The sequence below is a fragment of the Alosa sapidissima genome, chromosome 22 (assembly GCF_018492685.1).
Source record: "Alosa sapidissima isolate fAloSap1 chromosome 22, fAloSap1.pri, whole genome shotgun sequence".
NCBI lineage: Eukaryota > Metazoa > Chordata > Actinopteri > Clupeiformes > Clupeidae > Alosa > Alosa sapidissima.
In genome coordinates, this window is record NC_055978.1 from 19,317,325 (window position 1) to 19,339,673 (window position 22,349).

A 22,349-nucleotide genomic window follows, 5' to 3' on the forward strand; every position below is an offset into this window, starting at 1 on the left:
CATAATGGACCTGATCCGGCGTCCAAACGCACATCGGTCCAAAATTGGCCTGGATCCGTTTGACGGATCTGGTACCAATAAGGGCTAAGACTGGCCCAGTTCCGTATGGTAGTCTGTGTTACTGACGTGTTCCAGATCTGTTTATCATATGCAATACGGGTCCGCTTATTGTGTGTGGTACGGACCCGTTTATCAGACATCAGCTGGCTTTATTTGACATGTGATTGGTAATTAGGGCTAATTATCCTGAAAAATCTGTTTGCTACACATTTGCTAACAGGTTCGTTATAGGTTCACCCAGGCTAAAGTTCGTAACGTTTTCCCAACAGCTCAACTGATAAACATAAGCTAGGCTACAAACACAAGGGGGGTAAAAAAACTTTACACATGTGTCTTATTATTTTTTTTTATTCAACAACCTGCCTGTAGAAGTGCCATCCCAGACAAAGTTTAAGTCGTGTTAATTCCACTGTTCCCATCGATATTCAGGCTGTCTTCCTCAGTCATCTCCATGGTCAATCTGAAACAACACAAAATAAACATTAGCCATTTATTCCTTTTTGCAAATAGCCTAAGTCACAATTACACTCGTTTTTTATCATCAGTGATCCTGTTAGGGTTATCACTGTTTTTTCCAAAATAGTTATTGTGATGGCTGTTTTGTTTAAGTTAAGCTAGTTGTTGTTGCTGGAAAATAATAGTAAAGTTATCAATCGCTCGGTTGCTTGTTGTTCTCTCTGAATAAACCAACAGAGATAAAAAGCAGATACTACCTTGAAAAGTTGGGCTGTCCTAGTCAAACCCAGGCTGGCAAATCATGTCAAAAGATTGATAGTGAGCAAACCAAAGATCCTTGATTAACATTACTGCTTGGACTTCTGCATGCGTGGCAAGAATATGGGGTTGTTTCATAGCACTGTTAGATCTGACACAAACAACAATTGACTACTTTTACCACTGCTAGGTAATAATAAAAATAATGAAACGAACATACGATCAATATTGAGCCAACTATATCTTCTTTTCCAGCCTTACTGTAGAAATGAAGTGGCCATGGGAACATAGTGCACCCCCATGGTTTCTAAATTTGTGCCATTCCAAAATACCTTTCTTTAGCAGCCAGTTGACAATGAAATAGGGAAAGGACAGTCAATTTAGCAGAATCAGCACCTTAATTAATATCATTACCACCTGGGTCTGCTGTGAAAAAATGGTCCTTCGGCTCATATCCGTATCACAGGTTTGGGCCAAATCAGTGTTTTGTATTTTAAACGCATATCCTGACTTCCAGTTGAGCTGCGGAAATTGGACCTGGGACAAATCTGTAAACCGGTGATAAAACAGCATTGCTAGCAGAGCTGAAACCTGTATCAGGAGTAGACCTGGCCCACAGTCAGATACCGTATGTCCGCTACAGGCGGATCTAAAGGCTTTTATGCGGATCCGGCCCAAAGGAAATTGCTATCTGGGAAAGCATTTGCTGTTTATTCAAGATTAAGACAAAATGCTTTAATGATGTGCTCAAGTGATAAGATGATATGGAGTTTGAACAAGCAGTTTTGAGAGGTCCAATTCTGAGAAAAGCACTAAAAGCGACTGAGTAAACCTCTAATTGACCTCTCCAGAATAAGTCCCGCCTCCGTAACTTCCGTTTCCATCCAACTTCCGGGCGTGGATTGTCTATGGGAAATATCATAAGCCTACCGGTAAAACATCTGTAGGTAGCGAAGTTGAAAAAGCTGGTGGGCAGATTGGCCTACACACTTCTGCCATCTAGTTTCCACTGGATATTTTTTATTGCCGGTGCCGTTTAAGTAGTATACTATAGACTATACTACTTAAACGACACCGAAAATCAAAAAATCCAGTGGAAACTAGATGGCAGAAGTGTGTAGGCCAATCTGCCCAGCAGCTTTTTCTACTTTGTCACCTACAGAGTTTGACAGGTACGATCTTTCAAAACGCCATGTTATTTCCCATAGACATTTGACTACCGAAGGTTGGATGGATACGGAAGTTAGGAGGCGGGACTTATTCTGGAGAGGTCTATACACAGACTTATAATCAGATGAACGGTGTCTGGACTCCATAAATTTGTGTTCCTTTAAGGAAGTACATATATATTAGTGTGTGTACTAATTTGAAATAAGACATTGCCTACAATGTTGGCAAACAAACATACAAAAACAACAGGTTATCATGGCAAAGCAACAGATCCATTGGCCAGCGCCATGTTACAGAATCCCTGGTGTCAAATCCTCGCTGGCTGGCTGGCTGGGCGGAGAGCTGGTGGTTGGTTGAACATGGCATGAGACCCCAGCACTCAATTGGCAGTGTAGTGGTTGTTTCTAGGGCTTGCTTATCCATTAGGCTGGTTTCACTGTGTCTCTCTGCTTATGAAGCCTGACAACCAGGAAATCAGAAAGACATAGAACATCTCAGTATGCCAGGAACCATATAGCCTACAGTGCAACCAGAAAGTATTCAGACCCTTTCAAGTTTTCCACATTTGGTTACAGTATATTTCAGACTCATCTTGAAATGGATTCAATTCGGCTTTTTTTCTCATCAATCTACACACAATACTCCAACACTCCACAAAAAAATCAGGTGTTTGGAGTGTTTGGTAAATTTATAAAAAAAAATAAAAGTCTGACATTTTCCATTTACATAATTATTCAGACCCTTTGTTATGACACTTGAAATTGAGTTCTGGTTCTGGCATCTGCTTCTACAACTTGAGTAGAGTTCACCTGTGCCTAAATTAATTCATTGGCCATTATTAGGGCAGGCAGACATCTCTTTATATAAGGTCTCACAGTTGATCGTGTATTTCAGAGTGAAAACTAAGCCAGGTCGAGACAATTGTCCATAGACCTGCGAGACAGGGTTGTGTGAAGACACAGATCTGGGCAAGGATACAAAAAAATTCTGCAGCATTGAAAGTGTCCAAGAGCACGGTAGCCTCCATTATTCTCAACTGGAAAAGTTTGGAACTACTAACAGTCTTCCTAGATCTGGCCGCTCAGCCAAACTGAGTAATCCGGGACAAAGGGCTTTGGTCAGACAGGTAGCCAAGGACCCAATGGTCACTATGAATGAGATTTAGAGTTCCTTTGAGAAGATGAGAGAAACACACACACACACACACACACACACACACACACACAAACGCACACACACATTCCGCCTAACGACTATACACAATGTGTTTGGCCCTATCGAAGTTGAATTTTTCCAGCTCGCAAGCCAATGGAGAGTTGGTAGCTGGGCAGCAAATTACATACGCTAGGGTGCGTCTAGATTTCTAGGCTAGCATGAAGGCCCTCCTCTGCTGATTAATTTGGGAGGTACCAAGACACAAGTAATGCAAGTAATGATCCTAGTGTGAAAGTCAGAGGGTTCAGGGTGTACTAATTTTCTAGTTGTCTAATTCCAGACTACTAGTAAATCAGTGATCACTCACAATACAATGGTCAGTTCTTCTGGTAGCATGCCACTTCCAACTGATTAGCCCTTATGGCGTCGAAAACTAATCCTAGCCGTTCCTTGTGGCACACCTATTTATTTGTCAGGTATAAGTTACTCATCCAATTAATTTTAGAAAGTACATCGAAATGAATAAAATGAAAGTTATGAAACCAGGTTAAAGGAATATTTAGGAGATCATACGAAACAATCAAAGAATTAACATATCCTGCTCAGAGGATGATGGCTACACACCTGGGGTGCGGGAGTTCTGGCTACAGAGGCTCCAAGATTAATGTGTCAACTTCCCTTAAATAGGCTACCCAGTTTGTGATTGGTTACATTGATATGGATCACATGGTTGGAGGTCAGCTGATTTAGAATCACATGAGGAGTGTTGATGAGAGTGAATCAATCAAGACATGACAAGGTATACATACCTTATAGTTATACATATAGTTATACGTAGGTATGTATACATATAGGTATACATACCTACATAGTTAACTGTTCCTGTGGACATGTGACAAGCATGTGACAGTAGGCCCACAATAGGCCCACACTTAGCTGATCAAGAGTCCACATATGATTGAAAGGATTATCATCAGCCTGGGAATTAGGATCCTTACGAATTCAACTTATTCAATTCAACTTATACTGCACATTAACTTTCACAATCGCTGCTTTACATTTACATAGAATGTAATGCCAATCTGTTTTCACCACAATAAAGACAAGATTTACCACAAACATTACAAAGTGTGAATGCACTATTTGTATCAAACTCAGGATGTTAATACACATTTCAGTTTGTGCAGATGGTGATGTTGGAGTTAGCCTTAAGGGGTTGCATGAGAAATGTATGTTAAATCATGTAAAAGGCCTTATAGGTCTTATAGGCTTTAAAGACATGAATCTGCATAATCTAGGAGGTCAAACATCAGTCTATGATGATTTTTCATGAAGCCAGATTGTGTTTGAGTATATAAACATATCAGCCTCTCTGCTTGAAATAAAGCTATAATTTTATGATCGATAGTTAATATCAGTAGATGTGTTTTTACATTCCTTGCGTCAGTCATTCCTTGTGCCATTGTACCGGTCAATTACCTTCTGCCTCACGCATTATTTATACATACATAGCACCGGACCCTCATTATAGTCCCTAAACATAGAATTCTACCTTTTTTGAAGGGGTGGTTATTTTTGAATGGTCTGGCACTTGCCTAAAGCTAGCCTCTAGTTTGGATTTGGTGAGGCTTCACATATACTGTTCAGTTTTGAGATTGAGGTGTCTGATGCACTGTTTCCGTGTGATAGTGAGGCCTTGCTGTTGGCCACTCATGTTCCTCCAGACAGTATTATTTGGCAACCTTCAACATTTGATCCATTCCTACTTGGTGATAATAAACTGTATAAATAAACTCTCTCGTTGAAGTAATAATAAGCCTAATGAGGCATATTTCCATAATGTTACACTTTCTTCATGGAATGGAACATTTACAGAAATGTGTTAAATTAAAAGGTGAAGCAGCACAGTGGTAAACATGCTCCCGTCCCAAGATTTTTTGAAACGTGTTTCTGGCATCAAATTAAATATTTTTCATGAAATAATCAAAATGTTCATTTTCATATAATATATTCAATTCAAAAACTACAGCCAACATACACACACACACACACACACACACACACACATATATATATATATATATATATATATATATATATATATATATATATATATAATGTTGGCTGTAGTTTTTGAATTGAGTATCAAACTGTGTACACAGACAAGGCCAAGGGTTATCAGAGGTTTTCCTGAGGCCGTACAATAACAGGTATGGAAACAGGTCTGGTGTTGATACAGTACCATCTGAGGTCCAAAAGAGCACAGCCATCCAATTTGTTTTTCAGCTCTTTCAATTGTTTGCAAAGATTTCTCTGGATTCTCTGAATGTTTTAATATTATGTCCTGTATGATGAACTCCCCAAATACATCAAAATTTTATCTTAAGAAGCATTAAAATTACCTTGTTTCATCATGAGTGATGAATGATGAATTCATCGAGTGATGAATACCCCTACATCTTTACTTCTAAGAGATCCTGTCTCGCTGGGATGCTCTTTTTCATACCCAATCGTGTTGCCAGGTACCCTTATTAGTTGTGAAATATTCCTCCTCTTTTTTTTTATCATTACACAACTTTTCCAGCATTTTGTTACCCCATTGTCCCAACTTTTTTTGAAACATGTTGCTGGTATCAAATTCATATATTTTCAAATTTATAATTTTCAACATTTGATCTTGTCTGTCCTATTTGCAACTAAATATAAATTGAAGAGATTTGCAGATTATTATATTCTGTTTTTATTCACATTTTACACAACAACCCAGCTTTTTCTGTTTTGGGGTTGTATAAATACATTTTATATAGTAAGACGTTCGTCTAAGCATTCACATCCTCTTTTCTATCCACTTTGCAATAATCTAACTTTTAGGCAAATAATTTATGGAGTGTAAAAATGTTTTCCAGTGAAGGCCTATGTACCACTCTGCGGTAAGAGCACGTTGTCCTGTTCCCCTAAAGTTTATGCACTCCTGTACATGGGGACTTGCCCATTACGACACATCTCTGTTCGCACAGTACTTGTGAATTAAACTTTGTGGTCAACGGCAGCTCTCTTCAGTCTCTTTGTGTCTTCTTGGATCGGGTTTTACCAGAGTGCTCGAGTTCTCGTCATCATCCGAAAATAACAGATAACAACATTATGTGTGTTTTATTACTGCCAACACTACTTTTCAATGTAATTTACTTTTCACCTTTGTTCTTCTGGAAATTCTTATCCTTGATCTGGGTCATTCAGTACAAGCGCAACGTTTGTTAGCTAGGGCATTATCCTTTATGTTGCTGCAGTATTGCTTTATTTAAAAAAATATGTACTGTATAAAAACACATTTGACATGACGTTGTTGATAAAAAATATCCATAAAAAACAAACAGTAAAAAATGACATCATTCAACCTTAACCTGAAGGTGTAACATGGTGTCAACAATCAACAATATGCTGCATAGTGTATTAACAAATATAAAATATAAAACAAATATAAAACATACAACATAAAAATATAAAAATGCTGGGCTACATACCAACAACCAGGCAAGACAGTAATCCAATATGACAGATTATTTACTACACCTCCAGATATGAGACAAATCAGAATACAATTGGCCCATCCTGGTGCAATTTCAATAAATCTCATTATCAGTATCTGGTGAAAAGGGGAAAAAAGAGAATATTTTGATCAATTTGGAGAGCAATATTTACACATATATCAGACATTTGATATTAAGCTTTGTTATATGTATTTTGGGAAAATTACACTGTTGTTGAGTATTTCTTTAGATTATATGTTTTAAGGATGTTATATGTGCAGCATTCCATTGCAATTGTTTACATTCCTCCTGTCCATATAGCCACAAAGAATAACATAAAAACAAACTCAAGATACCTTGTGTACAGGAACAAAGGGGAAGCATTCTAACAAGCAACAACAACTCATGTTTCATACTTACTTTCTATCACTCGTCGTTATTCTTGGTCACACTTTCATGTGAATCTGCTGATACCGTTTAATCACATGTAGTCCCATGTCTTGCTTTTCTTGCAGAGATTTTTTGGATGTGTTCCTCCTCTCAGCTTCCCGTCTCAATTCGCCTAGACTGAAGGACCTGTGTTTACGCTTTCTGTGATCTGACCGGTGCTCCTTGCTGGATGATCGCTGCTGCTGCTTATCCTTGTCTTTGCCAGACGATTTCCTTTCTGACTGGGGTTCATTGTCAGATGATCGCTGCTGCTCTTCCTGGTCCTTTCTAGGTAATTTATAGTGATTTACTGGTCTTTCAGGCACATTCTTTTCCCTGTTCTTATCTTCTGAGCTTGACAGTATTCTGCATTTGACAGGAGTGGGCACAAAACTGTCCCCCCAACATTTCCTGATCTTGTCCCTGGCAGATGTCTGGTCAGGGGAATACAAAATATTAAGTAGAGGAGGCAAATTACGGTCACAATTTGTGTGATACTGATCCATTCCATTTGCTTCCTTAGAATCTACTTTTTGGGATCCATACAGCTTAAACGTTACACGTTTTCTTTTCCTGTGCACACCTGAAGACTTTGGCAATTCTGGATTTTCTGAAGTACTTGCTAGATTCAGAACATTCTCCCTTGAGGTATTATTGAGGCTTACATCATTATCTATATGCCTTTTATTGTCTGGTGTCTTTGTGATGTCTGTAACAATCTTTTGGGAGTTATTAGATTTCTTAGTCACTTTCAGGGGTGAATGGCCTGATGGACACAGGACATCTGTCAACTTTGAATTCTCACAATTTTCGAGTGGTTCCATTCTACATTTTTTGAGGGTTACTGACTGGAGAGTGCTGGTGGGGATGCTGGTCTCGTGATCATTACTTGATCTTTCTGCCTCCAGTGAACTTGATTCCTTCATTACATCAGAGTTTGTTGTCCTTATGGGAGCAGATGGAGAGATGGGAGAGCTGGCTTTAATCCCCCTGGATGATGATGAGTGAGGAATATGAATCTCTAGTCCAGGGGACTTGGCTCCCTGATGGGTTGTCAGAGCATGGTCCTTTCTGCAAGCATCTTGGGATGGAAGTTGATGTTCCAGAGTGTCCTTCTCCTTCCTGCTATCTTTAAGAGGACTAGGTAGCCCTTTTGTAGCTGTTCTACTTGTCTGTATTTCACACTGTTTCAACACTTGCTCTATGGAGGGAAAGGATGGAATCTCTTCTTCAAATGTAGTAATCTTTTCTTGTTTCATCATTTGACTCAAATTTCCAATTGTCTTAAAAGTGTGCTCCAAGTCCACCTCCAGATCATCATCTTCACTGTCAAGACAAATGGGAGAAGACGGAGCAACATTGTGTACACTGTCATCAGAGTCTACCCATAATTCTTTTGACAATGCTTTAAACTCCTCCATTGACAACACTGTTATTTTCATTGACAGCATGGGTTCATCTGGACTCTTCGGGGACTCATATGAATGCTCATTGCTAGGTGATGGCGGATCTGTCTGTGGAGAACTAATGAGGTCCTGATGTACATTTTCAAAATCAACCTTATCTTCTTTCTCAGATGACAAAGCAGTTAATTTGATGGACAACATCGTATCAGCTGGGCTCACTGAATAGTCCTTTTCTGATGTTTCCACCTCTTCACAGAGTCTTTCAGACAATTTCAAACCTTCTTCAGGCACATTCATCTCATGATCCAAGTCTCTGCTGTTATGACCCGAGTCCACAGAATCTTGTGAGGATGAATTTTTAATTTTAAGAACAGCTGTGCTTTCTGATCCTATTCTTAAACAATGTTGTGAGGTTTGTTCCTCAGACATCTCGAGAATGTTAAACACTGTGTCCTTCTGAGTGTCAGCAGCATCTGATTTTTTATATGAATGTCTATTGAGATTTCTTAAAGACATTAAAACCTGAAGGGAGACATCATCTTCCTTGTTTTCCTTTTTTGAAACACTTTGTCTATCACTGTTGTTGGTGGTGGAGACTGTCACTTTTTGTCTAGGATCATCTTGACTTTCAGGTTTGACATGTTTAGTCTGCTCAGCTTTGGCTGTACAGTTTTCATTGTGCAAAGAAGCTGTGTCTTTTCGCAGTGGTGAGGATGGACAGAGACACACTGTCCTCATGGGGAGATGTGGTATCTGGGGCTTGGATGCTATTGAGCAAGTGTCTTTCCTGTGACTTTAGATTACAATGTTCCAGCAATGATCCACAGATTTCTCTTGTAAAATCTTCATCTGCCAATTCTCTGTCAATGTCCAATGATTCATCATTTACATTTCTCCACGATGATTTATTTAACTCTGTGGCTATGTCACAATCAAAACAATTGGTAAGAATATGGCCCTTTTGCTTCAGCTGATTTAAATTCTCCACGTCCATGACATCAAACACCATATTATCTTCTTTTGTGTCAAGCTTTGCAGCCTCCTTCAATATATTTTCAAATGTACCGTCTAGTTCTGCTACAGTGTAGTTGAGATATTTGCCAGCCCAATAAAGATCAAGTACAGCATCTGCAAATTCTGGTTTGTTGTTCATTCTGCTTTCATTTTTTTCCCTTTCTTCCTCTTCTTTCAACTCCATGGCTATCACCAATATCTTCACCATTTTCAGACTGAACGTCACTATAGGCATGCCAAAGAAAACATCTGGTCCACATAACTCTTCATTGTTCTGGTCCTTGGGAGTATCTTTGTTTTCAGGGGACAGGCTATTGAGAGAATTCAAGTTGTGGCAGACTGCAGACTCATCAGTGACATCAGCTTCAGGACGACAGCCAACCTCTGCAGACTTCACACATGTTTTCCTCACAGCAGCACTGTCAGTGTCAAAAGGCAAAACAATGGCCTTCTTGATTTTCTTGTCATCAGCAAGAGAACGCAGTTGCTGTGCACAGTTGATAGGAAGGGCGTCATCCCATTCCTTCCCTTTGCCACCATCTCCAGGTTGCTTTGATATAGGAGGTACGACTGCAACTGCTCTGTGTGTCTGTACACTTTTGTTAGGGGGCCCTTGAATAATAGAGCCATGGCAGCCCATAAATTCAATGCTTTGGTCAATATTCCATGTGTCTTTTGTTACAAGGAGATTCAAGAGCAAAGTATTTCTGTCTTGCAGAGTTACGGCAGGTTTGTTGTGCAAGTTTGGTGTATGGTGGTTGTACAGATCTGACACTGTGACATTATCTGGAGGGGACAGACTATTGTCTCTGGTGGTTGAGGGGGGCAAATCAGTGGAACAAGAGGGAACGTTCATGTTTTGAGAGGGGGCTGACTGTGAGTGTGGTCCATAAGGATAAGAAGGGTTCAACCTCTGTACATCAGAGGAGAGAGGAGGTGAGTGGGTTGAGATGTTTGAGTAGTGACATTGAGAAGCTATTGTGGATGAAGTGGTAGGAGAATTACCAATCACATTTCTCCTTGAAATCTCCCTGTGGTTTACGTCATTGCCAAAGTCATGGCTGGACAACCGTGAGGTAGGTGATGAGACCAGTGTCACATTTTGTCCATTTGTTCCATTGGGAATCAAGCTATTTTGCTTTGGTTGTAATGTAGGGCCTTCGGAGCTCGACCTGCCTTTCGTCTGGATATTTTGCAGTTCACTATTAACTGAATTTGGTGGATATGCATGGGCCACCTTCTTCTTTCTCTTGCGTTGCGTGTGTTGTCCATACCGGTCTTGGTTTGAAATATAATGTAGACAGAAGGACTCCAACTGGGCCATAGCCTGACATGTGAGAGCAGATCTGTTTTGAACATTCTGCTTATTAACTGTAACACAGCTTGACTGCTGTGACTGCTTGACTGCTGAGTGAGATGCTCTATTGACATTCAGATTGTTAACAGTTGTCTGAGGTTGGACACTTCCATTTGGGACAACATTTATGTTTGTGTGTGAGTTGGTCTGCACACACCAGTTCTGTGTTATTTGTGATTGAGGTTGCCTAGTGGTGCTTTGTGCCACAGGCATTTGTGAGCCGTTTATCGCATGCCGGTGCTGTGTGTGTGTAGGTTGTGCCACAGCTCCTTGATGTGACTGTACCATCTGGGAATTGTCTGGTTGAATGCTGTATCCACAGGAACTGTAATAAGGACCTGAAGTTGAGACTGAGGCTGAAACTGCAGGTGGGCAAGCAGAATTCCAATTTGGTGATGATATTACATGAGATCCATTTCCATGGTAACTAGCCTGTGAGGGGTATGTTCCATGCTGTGATGAAAGGTGATGCTGACTGGAATTGACCTGCTGGTTGAAATTGGAACTTGGGATTCCTTGGGAACTTGGAACTCCCTGGCCATTTCCAACTGACTGGCTGCCCATACTGGTTGCTGTTGACAGGATAGCCGTAAAGCACCTGGTTTTCCTGGGTCTCTTGGCAGGATTGGGGATGCATGATGAAACAATCATGGGGACTGAGCAATCACTGGAATGTCTGGAAAAAGAAAGCAAAAAGACAAAAGTTTCAGTATGTTTTAAATTCACCTCAAATTGTTGTTAGGTAAATTATTTCGGAATAAAGAAGATGAAACAGGAGCCAGTGATCAAAATCATACAATTGTATTGAATCAAGTTTCTTAATGAGAGGGTCTGTTTTTTATTTAGGTGTGACGTCACAGAGAATCCATTGCACTCTAGAAAACTTTGGGAGGATAACATAACCAGTATCACCAAAAAAGCCCACCAGAGGCTCTTTTTCCTTCGTCAGTTGAGGAAATTTGGGGTGGCCTATAAGGGAATGTTGCAGTTCTACCGAGCTGCCATCGAAAGTGTCCTCACCTTTTCTGTTACTGTCTGGTATGGCAACTCTACTGTCCAGCAGAGGTTGCAGCTGGACTGGATAGTCAATACAGCCTCAAAAAGTAGTGGCTGTAAACTCTCCCCCATTTGTGAGATCTACGAGGCCCGTATCCACCGGAAAGGCCTAAAGTTCCTACAAGATGAGACTCACCCTGCCAACTCCCTTTTCTCCATCCTCCCATCAGGTAGAAGGTTGAGAGCAATTAAAACAAAAACCTCCCGCTTTCTCAACTGCACATACTGCAGAGCCATCAAATCTCTAAACAGCTCTCCATCCCTGAACCAGTATCTCAGGAAAAAAGGTTCTCCTAACAAGCCTGTATAATTTGCACATCTCTTTACACTATTTTACAATACTCTTCTATATGTTTTTATGCTACCCATATTAGTTTTATTTATCTATTTATTGTAAAGTTGTGGATTTGCACTCTGCATCCCTATGCACCATATCACCTTAACCTGACCTGTCACTCTAGCCTCCTGGACTGTCATCCAGGTATGTTGTGAGTAGTGTGTCCTTTTTATCTGCCTATGACAAAGGTGATCCTGTGTGGGACTCCGTATATGTATATATGTGTTCTATGTATTTTTCTGTGTGTCTACGGTGATGTCTTTGTCCTGTCATGAGCACACTGAAGCAAATCCCTAGCAACTTGCACCGAGTTGTATGGCAATACAGTATTGAATCTTGAATCTTGTAACCAACTTCTAGCTAGCTACAAAGCGCTTGCCTAAATCACTGAAGAGTAGATCTCCAATGCTTTAATTTTTATAATTTTCCTTGATGTTCTGTTATGCCTGTGTAGGAATACATTTTTAAACATTTAGGATATGTGTGTGTGTAAGAGCCTTGTATGGGTTGTGTGTATTTTACTCATGTCCTCTTTTGTTGGGATGATGAGATATGTTTAGCATTTGTGACATTTTTTCTCAAGGTGACTGGGTCTAAGTGCTGGTTTGATAAGATAGAGGGGGTCCTGAGATGGAGCTCCCATCTTCACTAGGGAGGTTGGTACCTTAATGTATGTTAGATCAAAGTTTGAAAAGTTTCTAAACTCTTAACACAGACAGAACACATCTACAAACTCAATCTACATAACTCAAAACAGAACACATCTTTCTCTGCACACACTAACTTTACAAAAACACTGGAAATCTGACTCAAAATGAAATTATTCTGTCAAATAGACCTTGTTTTCACTTCACAAGGTACATGCAGTCAATCAAGGTACACCAGGTTTCAAAATACTGGCTATTGTTGACATTACAAAAACTGCATAGACTTATGTTTCAGTTTTACAGGTATTTGCATGCAAAACATGCTACCCACCATTTTTACACTAAATTTCTTGGTTGGGAACACGTCCACATGTAATGTTCAACATTCAAAAGCATTCCAGTAAAAAGCCAATCAATTTTTTCCCTTTACTACAGGAGGTACAGTAGAAATACTGTTTACAGTATGATAGAACAGAAAAAGTTTTACAGTATTGCTTTCAGTGAACAAAATATCCATGAAACACACAAGAGCATTCTGAACAAAAAACAACAGCAAAAAGCCCAGATAAAAAAGGGTGGGGCGGGGGGGGCTAAAAAAAAGCACAAAATTACTGTATCTAATCTCTGCGATCTTCAGAGTTAGGCCACATGTTTTCATCAACATCGCATCTGATATTATCCAAGGCGATGCACCTGGGATAAAACTGCTTGGTATCAGAAGCAGAGCAGAAGCAGAGGTTTTTATATCTAAGGTTTGGAATATTGTGTTTGCTATTGTGAGATGTTGTGTGTTAACATTCGTAAATACTACAAAAACAATCCATAGTTTTGTTGGGAGGTATAGCTTGTCTGTTAAGAAAATGTAAGCATTGTGGAAATGTGTTCACTGACTGCATATTGTGTGAAAACAACATGAAATGTGTGAATGGTATGGCCACAAAAGACCGATGCTGTGCTAATTGTGTTAAGAGTTAAGAGAAAATGTGACAACTGGTTAGACAAACGCTTGTTAGCGACTGAAAAAAACTGTAATATATATGTCGTTTTTGAATCCATGCTAAAGTTTACTAAAAAGAGGAATATAAAATCATCTTTTGGAAATTGATATTACAGTTTTTCTCGATTGCTTTTACCTGCTTAAGTAAACTGGAATCCACTTGGTCTTCATGACTGCTTTTTTTGCACAGCAAAAGTCATCTCTTGCGAATGTGTTTTGCAAAACAGTTAACACAGGTGTCATTCAAAAGCCCCAAACTCTATTGGTTTTTTCCATTGTTTGCTAAACAAAAGTAAAACATCTTTTCACAGGTGGTATAGATTCCTTGTACAAGTCTGAGTCTCTGATACACCTGTGTGAAACTCCTTTGCACATTTAGACAAAGTACTGTATTGCCTATTTGGTGGAGAAAATAGTACAAAAGGTGTTTACTGTAGGTCTATTTCGATGAAAGTTGTAGTTCAATGAAATGTACAGTATCTTGCTAGTGTTTGCTGCATGTCTTACATGTCAATGACAGTTACATCTTGGGAGGAATGAATAAATTATTTTTTTATTCAGAAGGCCTACATTTAGTCTTTTCACAGTTTTTTTTTTCTGATACCAGAAATGAGAAAGTAATGGAACAGACATAGCAAAAATGCTCATTTTTAGAACTAGATTTTGCATTTTGTTGTCTAGTGTGTAATGTTTGATTAAAGAGTGTTTATGAATTGGCAACAAGTTGTAGTGTTTGAAGGCAAGATTTGCTTTTGCTGCATGTTTTAAGTGTTTTGAGAGAGTAACAGCCTTTTGCAAGCAAAATGTGTCATTTTGTCCAGAGTGTTTTTGTTCAGACACGGGTGTTAACTGTTTTGAGAACGTGATGTCAGAGTGGACACAGATCAAAACGATCGAGGAAAAACTGTAATGACTTAAGTAAAACATGAGGAAATCTCCGACCTTTAAGGACACCAATTTTCTTTGTGAATGAATAATGTATCATATATAAATAAATGTTCTTCCTTCCAGGGGTATTTTAAGCATTCTTACTCCTAGGTTAAATTCCCATAGAGTCAGGCAGATTTCTATTTTTAAAAGCCAGTTATTTAATGGATCCAGGATACTATGCATCCTGATAAAGTTCCCTTGGCTTTTGGAATTAAAATAGCCTCACATCATCATCTAACCTTCACAATACCTATAGATTGGCATGGTGTTATTTCAGTTAGCCTATTAGCTGGTTTGATTTGCATTGAGCTCAATGCGCATCAAACCAGCTAATAGTTTAGATACCGGTCATCAAACCAGCTAGTTCACTATGTCACCTGTTCAATCAGAAATCAAGGTTCTCCCCGTTGACAGGTGATTGACATGTTAACAAGTCAATCAGAGCCCTGGTCAACAAGTCAATTAATCATCCTATCATTTCAGCAAATGTTGCATGATATTGCACAAACAGTATTACATCAATTTTCTGTTAAACCAATCAGCAGCATACACACACATGTATATGATCAAATAAGGTCACCACACATTGCACAGATAGTATTACATCAATTTTCTGGTGAATCAATCAGCATACACACACATGTATATGATCAAATAAAATCACCACACATTGCACAAACAGTATTACATCAATTTTCTGGTAAATCAATCAGTATACACACACATGTATTTATAATCAAATAAAATCAGCAGAATGCACTTAGCCAGGTTCTATTGTGTAATTACTTGTTGCTAGGTAGGGCATGTATTCATTTTGGTTCTGTGTGTCACTGTCACCTAATTTTACTTCCTCTTTTTGGACCCATTTACCTGCCTTGACATTTCAATCTTATGACTTCCAGACAGTCCAGTCTTATGACTTGTCTCATAATTTTCAGCAAATGTTGCATGACATTGCACAAACAGTATTACATTAATTTTCTGGTAAATCAATAAGCATACACACACATGTATTTATCAAATAAAGTTAGCCTGCTGACTTGCAATAAATGTCAGTAATACTGAAACTTATGAAACGTACCGGTATAAGAATATAAAAGTGTCATCAGAACAGGAACAAACTTGCCATTATGGTAATGGTAATTCTACTTCCAAAGGTTGCTAATTTGTTGGTAATTAAATAATAACAGAATGCAGAGACAATTGTGCAATAATATCATAAATATTATTTTACATTTGATTTAGGTAGTCTTTCAGTTAGGCCTACCCCCGGGCCGGCCCTTTGGGCAACAATAGCCAGTGCTGTGTGCCTTCTGGTCATAGCCTACCACTGCAGCAGTTGTCTGCAAGTTGTTGTTTGAAACAAGTTGTTTCAGGCGGTTTGAAGTCGCTTTCATACGCCATTAACCCTACAGCCACTCGGACAAAAGACATGTAAAACAATATGGTTTGCAACTACCATTAAACTCGATTCGATCCTGCTAAATCAATATGACTCTCTCTAGCATGATTCTCTACTCACTGAGCCAACTTTATCTCCGGCTATCATGCGATGCAATGAACTATTGTAGGCTACTATCAATTGATGACGCAGGTAACACCCAGGCAACATGTTGTCCTGAGGTAGGCTATCTGAGTGGTTGCCGTTATTTGAAAACAACTGCTGGGTTGCTACGGCTACTATTCTATGTGGTTGATCAACTAGAAACAAAAGCTGTTTTGGGTGAGGACGCCTACATTCTGAGAATTTAAATGGTACCCTACGAGAAGAAACTATCTACATTTTAGCGCACCAGCCCGCGATGTCTTCATGGGTTGAATGAAGCGAGTTTGCAAAAGATAGCATATTTTTCTCAAGTTAAGAAATGTTCTTAAACAGTCATGTAACAGTGTGCCTTCCAAGGCACACCTACCCCCCTCCCCCCAACATTCTAAATCAATGTTATGCACCATATTGTTATGTAGCATAGTAATATTATACACCATTTGAAAGCTTGGACTTTTGGGAATACATGACAACCTTTTTCATGTACAATTTGTGTGGTGCTTTACATTGTCAGATTAATCTCACTACGTCTCACTTAAATTTGATTAATAAAAAATGCCCCCCTCCCCCTCCCCCTCCTCCGCTTTTGGTGCTTCCCCACATATTCTAGCTACAGTGCAGCTGCAGTGCAATAAGTAGATGCCACATATTGGGTCTTGACATATTCACAGGAATTCCTAGGAATTGAATATTCATGTTGTTTTATCCAATATTAGTTGTGCAGATGTATAGTCCATCTTATACACACCCGTTGAAGCAACAAAGAAAATGCAAAAAAAGAGACTTTTGTGTAATTATTCCATATTTTGTGTAGTCATTCTATATCAGAACCCCTGACATACAATCCAAATAGTCTACAAGAAACCTTAGAGTGTCACCTTTCATTTGAGACCAGGATTATGCTTCTACACCAAGAGGTTGCCACACAGTAAGCCTTTTGTTGTCAGTATGCATTTTGGGAACCCAAAAGTCCTATGGGGAGTTTCCATAGGGCATTTTACAAAACGCATGAGCATTCCTTGGCAAATAATGGTCCAAAGCACTCATTTTTTTTATTCTATATTGATCTACTGTACTTTTGCACACAGCTTCACAGGACCTGGTGCTAGGACTCAGTTGTGTTTCTAAGTCATCTCAAGTGACCTAGAGGGCTGAAATGTGGTCAGTTCAGAGATACTTGTTATCCGGCAGAAATATAAAACAGTATTCTAGCCTCTGTACTTCTGTGCCAGTACTTCCTACAGCTGTTCTACAAGGTCTCAGCTTTCTAAAGAGACCAAGCATTCGATGGTAGGCCAAACTAGGTGGGAACAGTGGCCTCTGGAGTAGGCACAGTGCAATTTCAAGGGGGGAAAGCCTAAAAATGCCCATACCATATGGACCCTTTCAACAATAAAAAACAAAAACAATGCTTGAACGGGCTATTTGGGCCCCAATCTACTTCCTCTGCATTAAGATAACATATGGAATGTTAAAAAGGAAGCCTTGTGGGGCCAACTATGATGCTGATAATGGAACTCTCTTGAAAGGGTCTATAAAGTTAGTTTTCAAATGTTTGTCTCAGGGAGCATTTGACTTTTGAAACCCATATGCCTAGTAGCCGTTCAGAGAAGGAGTTATAAGATAAGGGCAAACAAAAGAGTGTGCACTGCATACAATGGCTAGGGAAAAAGGTGTGTCTGATTGAGCATATGGGAAACCTATTCTGCATTGGTTTGGAGTCAATAGGTCACATGGCTTTGGAGGTAATGGAAAAAAGACACATTTCCTTATTTTGAATGTCGAATCCGAATGTGCAACATCAAACTAACTTCACCTCGGTGAGGTCTGGTTTATAGGTGCGCATATTTATTGCAGGATCGAATCCAGTTTATTGCTATAAAGTTTGCAAAAATATAGCCTATATTTTACATGTCTTTTGTCCGAGTGGTTGTAGTGTGATCATGGCGTAGATATGAATTGCGACCTCAGATCCGTCTAAAACAACTTGTTTGTGAATCTTTAACAACTCCTGCTGCTGTGAACAACGCGAGCACTCGCATGGAAACCAGTAGGTGGGAAAAACCAGAAGGCACACAACACCGGCTTCAGACCGTCGAGCCAGGCAGGCTAAGGTAATTTGATGATGCTGATGTGGAATGAAAATGAGTTTGAAACCCCAGCCCTATAACAGTGGCTCTTAAACTGTTTATCTGGCACAACCAAAATCATTGGCCAGGTCTCGCGACCCCCTTCTCTCCAACAGTTTTACTTTTAAAATGTCGCGAAATAGGCATAAAGACAGGCAACTCAAAGCTATGTCAAACCAAAGCTCAATGTTAACGGCAGCCGTTGACACTATAGTTTATTATTTTTTCAATGGATAACTGGCCCTAGCCTATGTAGAATATAACTGGCGCTCCTGTGGCAAAAGAAGACTGCATACAGTAGGCCTAGTGCCTCTCTGTCGCTGAAGTTCACGTACAGCATCTTCAAGCTCATCATGGAACTTGCAGACGAGTTTTGAGGTTGAGTAAATAGAACATCCACTCTCGGAGGAACATTAAAGCACCAGTGAACTACAGCCTACATCTGGTCTACTGCAATCATCGTGCGACCCATCTCATAGAAAAAAGGAAAACAAAAAAAATCTTAAATAACATTATGGAGACAGCTTCACGTAGCTACTGATAGGCCTCAGAAGACTTTGACAAGATTTGGGAAATATTATTGAAAGACTGGCGTCTTTTAACTAATGCCCCATTTAAGCTTTATTCAAAGTCTTTTAAGATTCTTTCCCAAATCTTGTCAAAGTCTTCTGGTTTAATTAAGGATGGTTTAATTGGATTCGTCAATCGTGGTCCAAATGTGGTCTGGAGCAACTTTTTAAAAAGTGTATTTAGTTTTAGTGTAGGCTATTCGGTTACTCCTAATATAGGCAAGAAATGCTAGGTGGGTGTTAGACGACAATTTCGAAAATGCATTGTGAGCAATGACTGCTTAAAGAGATGCCACTAAGCAAACTACAACTGCACTGTGTGGTCTAACTGGGCTATGCATGCCTGGCAAAACGCTGTGTTAAAAGAAAAGAAAAAGAAAGTTGACTCACGCATTTCTTCCACATAATGGGATATCCAGTCCAGAATTTAATTCGTGACAACTTGGCTCTCCTTCATAGCTCTCTAGTGTGTATTTATAATGAGATCTTCAGATATCTCTCCGCCTACTAGATCCCAAGTCTTCCGGACTGCAGCACCACGAGGACGGACCCTTGCAAATAGATAAAATACCCCTCAAGTGTTGTTGCAGAACCAGTGGGTGGAGCCTATGAATACAGTGGGAATTGGACTTGGAATACGTAGGGCCTATGAGGTGGAGCCATCGATTTACTTGACCATTCTAGTGGAAGCATGTCAAAGCAACATACTAACTGACTGACATGGATATGGAAACCCAAGATGGAAGACTTATTACAAATTCATTTGGTATAGTGTCTACAGTTAACTGCTAGAATAACATGGAAGATGGAAGATGCAGAAGCTATGATAAAACTTCTAAAATAACTTAGTTCTAGTTCACAGAAATGGGCTGACTTGTGCATTCAACTACACATGCGTTCCAAATTAGCCTATTATGCAAATTATATTTTTCTCAGATTTTTCTAATTAGTTCATGCAAATGACAGTCAGTATAATTTTCAAGTCATCAACCGTTAGAGTAGGCTATAATTTCTAAAAATGGTCATTTGTAGAATTTGCAGCATTAAGAGGTGATACAAATTAAATCAAAAGTTATTTTAATCAAAAACATCAGGCCAAGTTACAACAGGCCAAGTTACATATTAACATAGAACCCCTTCATTGATATCACCTTCACAATTCTTCCATCAATTGAACTTGTGAGTTCTTGGAGAGCTTCTGCTTGTCTTTGCAGAATAGCCTCCCAAAGCTGCTGCTTGGATGTGAATACCTCCCACCCTCATATATCTTTTGCCTCATGATGCTCCAAAGGTTCTCAATAGGTATTCTCGGTAGAGGTATTCTTTGCAGCATAAGATTGTCATGCATACAGATGATTTTGCTACAGAAGGCATGGTTCTTCTTTTTGTACCACGTAAGAAAGTGGTCAGTCAGAAACATTTTCACACCATCATGGACCCTAAAGAGGCCTACCAGCTCTCTCCCTATGATTCCGGCCCAAAACATGACTCTGTCACCTCCTTGCTGACATCTCAGCCTTGTTGGGACATGGTGGCCATTCACCAACCATCCATTACTCCATCCATCTGGACCATCTAGGGTTGCACGGCACTCATCCATGAACAAAACTGTTTGAAAATTAGTCAATTAGTATTCCTGAGCCCACTGCAACCATTTCTACTTGTGAGCATTGTTTAGGGGTGGCCGAATAGTAGGTTTATGCACATTTGCAAACTTCTTGAGGATCCTACACCTTGAGGTTTGCGGGACTCCACAGAGGCACCAGCGGCTTCAAATACCTGTTTGCTGCTTTGCAATGGCATTTTAGTAGCTGCCCCAAGTTGGTCAAACATATGGCAGAGCAGCAGTCATGGTATAATCTTAATGTGAATTTTTGAAGTGAATGCTGCATACGTGCAATTTGTTGATTGTTAAGCACAACGTTCAATCTAGTGTCAAGGAGCGGGTATCCACTCAGAGGCAAGAATGTGTCTCATTAGGCTACTGAATTTGATATTGACCCAGCAGTATGCCTTATGGGGCATAATCAGTAGCTTGGAATATTAAAGGAAGGTTGTTGTTTCAAGATGTGGTGGACTTTAACTTAGGCTGTTAGAGCCATCAACAGCTGCATGGACATTGTAGAAATCTGGGGTATTTCTGTATGTATTCTGATGTGTTCATCTGTGTTACTTTTGTGTTACTTTTGTGTGTAGTAGAGACGTGGAGAGGTGCATGCCTTTGTTTAACTCCCTAGTTCTAATCTTTAGGCGCCTGTGTGGCGTACACATAGGATTTACCATCAGGAAGGTCAGACTGCCATATTGCATACAGTTGTTCATGGCCTTAGTGATAGCATGGACAGAATAAGATATCACTTTGTTATTCTGTTTTCAGGGCTAGTACTTTTCCATCTTCCTATTATTTTTGAGCTATGGCTGGTACCTTCCACGTTGGCATGATTTACGTTGATATGTTTTTAGTATAACAGGCTTTGTCTCAGGTTTGGACTTCGAGACGGATCGAGGAAGCGATTCGGGGAGCATCTTATGCCAAGACGCTCAGCAGCGGCCCGCTTTTACTGACTACTACACCTGTTAGACTCTGTGCAGTTTTACTGTTTGAGACTTAGCCTGTGCTCGGTTAGTGAGTGTTGTACCATCTACAATAAATTCTTTTGATCACCGATCCTGATCCAGCCGTCAAGCTTTATTGACCATCTTCAATACAGACATCAGAACTAAAACACAACGCAAAACGATCGTGAATCCAACAACATTGATATACCTCAAAAACTGCATATCTAATACAATCAAACCAAGTGTTATTAATCTTATATCAAGATCAGAAACTATAGTTGGTATTGTTTTCAGTATAAAGAGTTTCAGTATAATACTAAAAACAATTTCAAATAGATGTGTTGATCTTTAAAAAACTTTTTTGATCTTAATAAAAGATTAATAACACTTGCTTAGGTTTTATTTTGTGCAGTGTATAGCTGAATATACTTGTCAGGATCAGTTCCTGTTCTGTCTTGTCTTGTTCTCCCCGTCTAATGTTTTTCCATCATGTCTGCTCCTCTTGTCTTGCCTGTTTGCTTTGTTTACTTCCTGTGTCTTGTGCCATGTGCTCGTTTGTTTGCCATGTGTCTCTGTTCCATGTGCCTGTGTCTGATCCTTGTTAGTTTAATTATGGTTTCCACCTGAGTCTTGTTCCTTGTTCACCTGTGCCCTGTTAACCCCTGTGTATTTAAACCCTCTGTCTCCCCACAGTCCCCTGTCAGTCATTGATGTTGTTATAGCCTACTCATTTTGTTTTATTCCCTA

General features: G+C 39.6%; 1 protein-coding gene across 2 annotated transcripts; it reads right to left on the bottom strand.

Annotated features, from left to right (window-relative positions):
* Positions 1-1,938: 1,938 nt before the first annotated feature.
* Positions 1,939-19,583, bottom strand: LOC121697434. 2 transcript variants are annotated; one of them, XR_006026450.1, is made up of 4 exons: positions 19,434-19,583; positions 7,047-11,508; positions 6,621-6,742; positions 1,939-2,403 (listed from the first exon to the last, which is right to left on the bottom strand). XR_006026450.1 is itself a non-coding variant. In XM_042078958.1 (3 exons), the coding sequence occupies exon 2, from the start codon at positions 9,197-9,199 to the stop codon at positions 7,073-7,075; it is 2,127 nt and encodes a 708-aa protein (XP_041934892.1). In that variant the 5' UTR covers positions 9,200-11,508; positions 19,434-19,583; the 3' UTR covers positions 5,795-6,742; positions 7,047-7,072. The 2 variants fall into 2 exon arrangements, 1 of the variants encoding a protein (XP_041934892.1); XM_042078958.1 differs by lacking the exon at positions 1,939-2,403 and having other exon boundaries at positions 5,795-6,742.
* Between the last annotated feature and the right edge of the window lie 2,766 nt (positions 19,584-22,349).

What these genes read in the sequence shown, in the direction of transcription:
- LOC121697434 (XM_042078958.1), bottom strand. Translation starts at nt 9,199, where the DNA reads ATGAGGACAGTGTGTCTCTGTCCATCCTCACCACTGCGAAAAGACACA.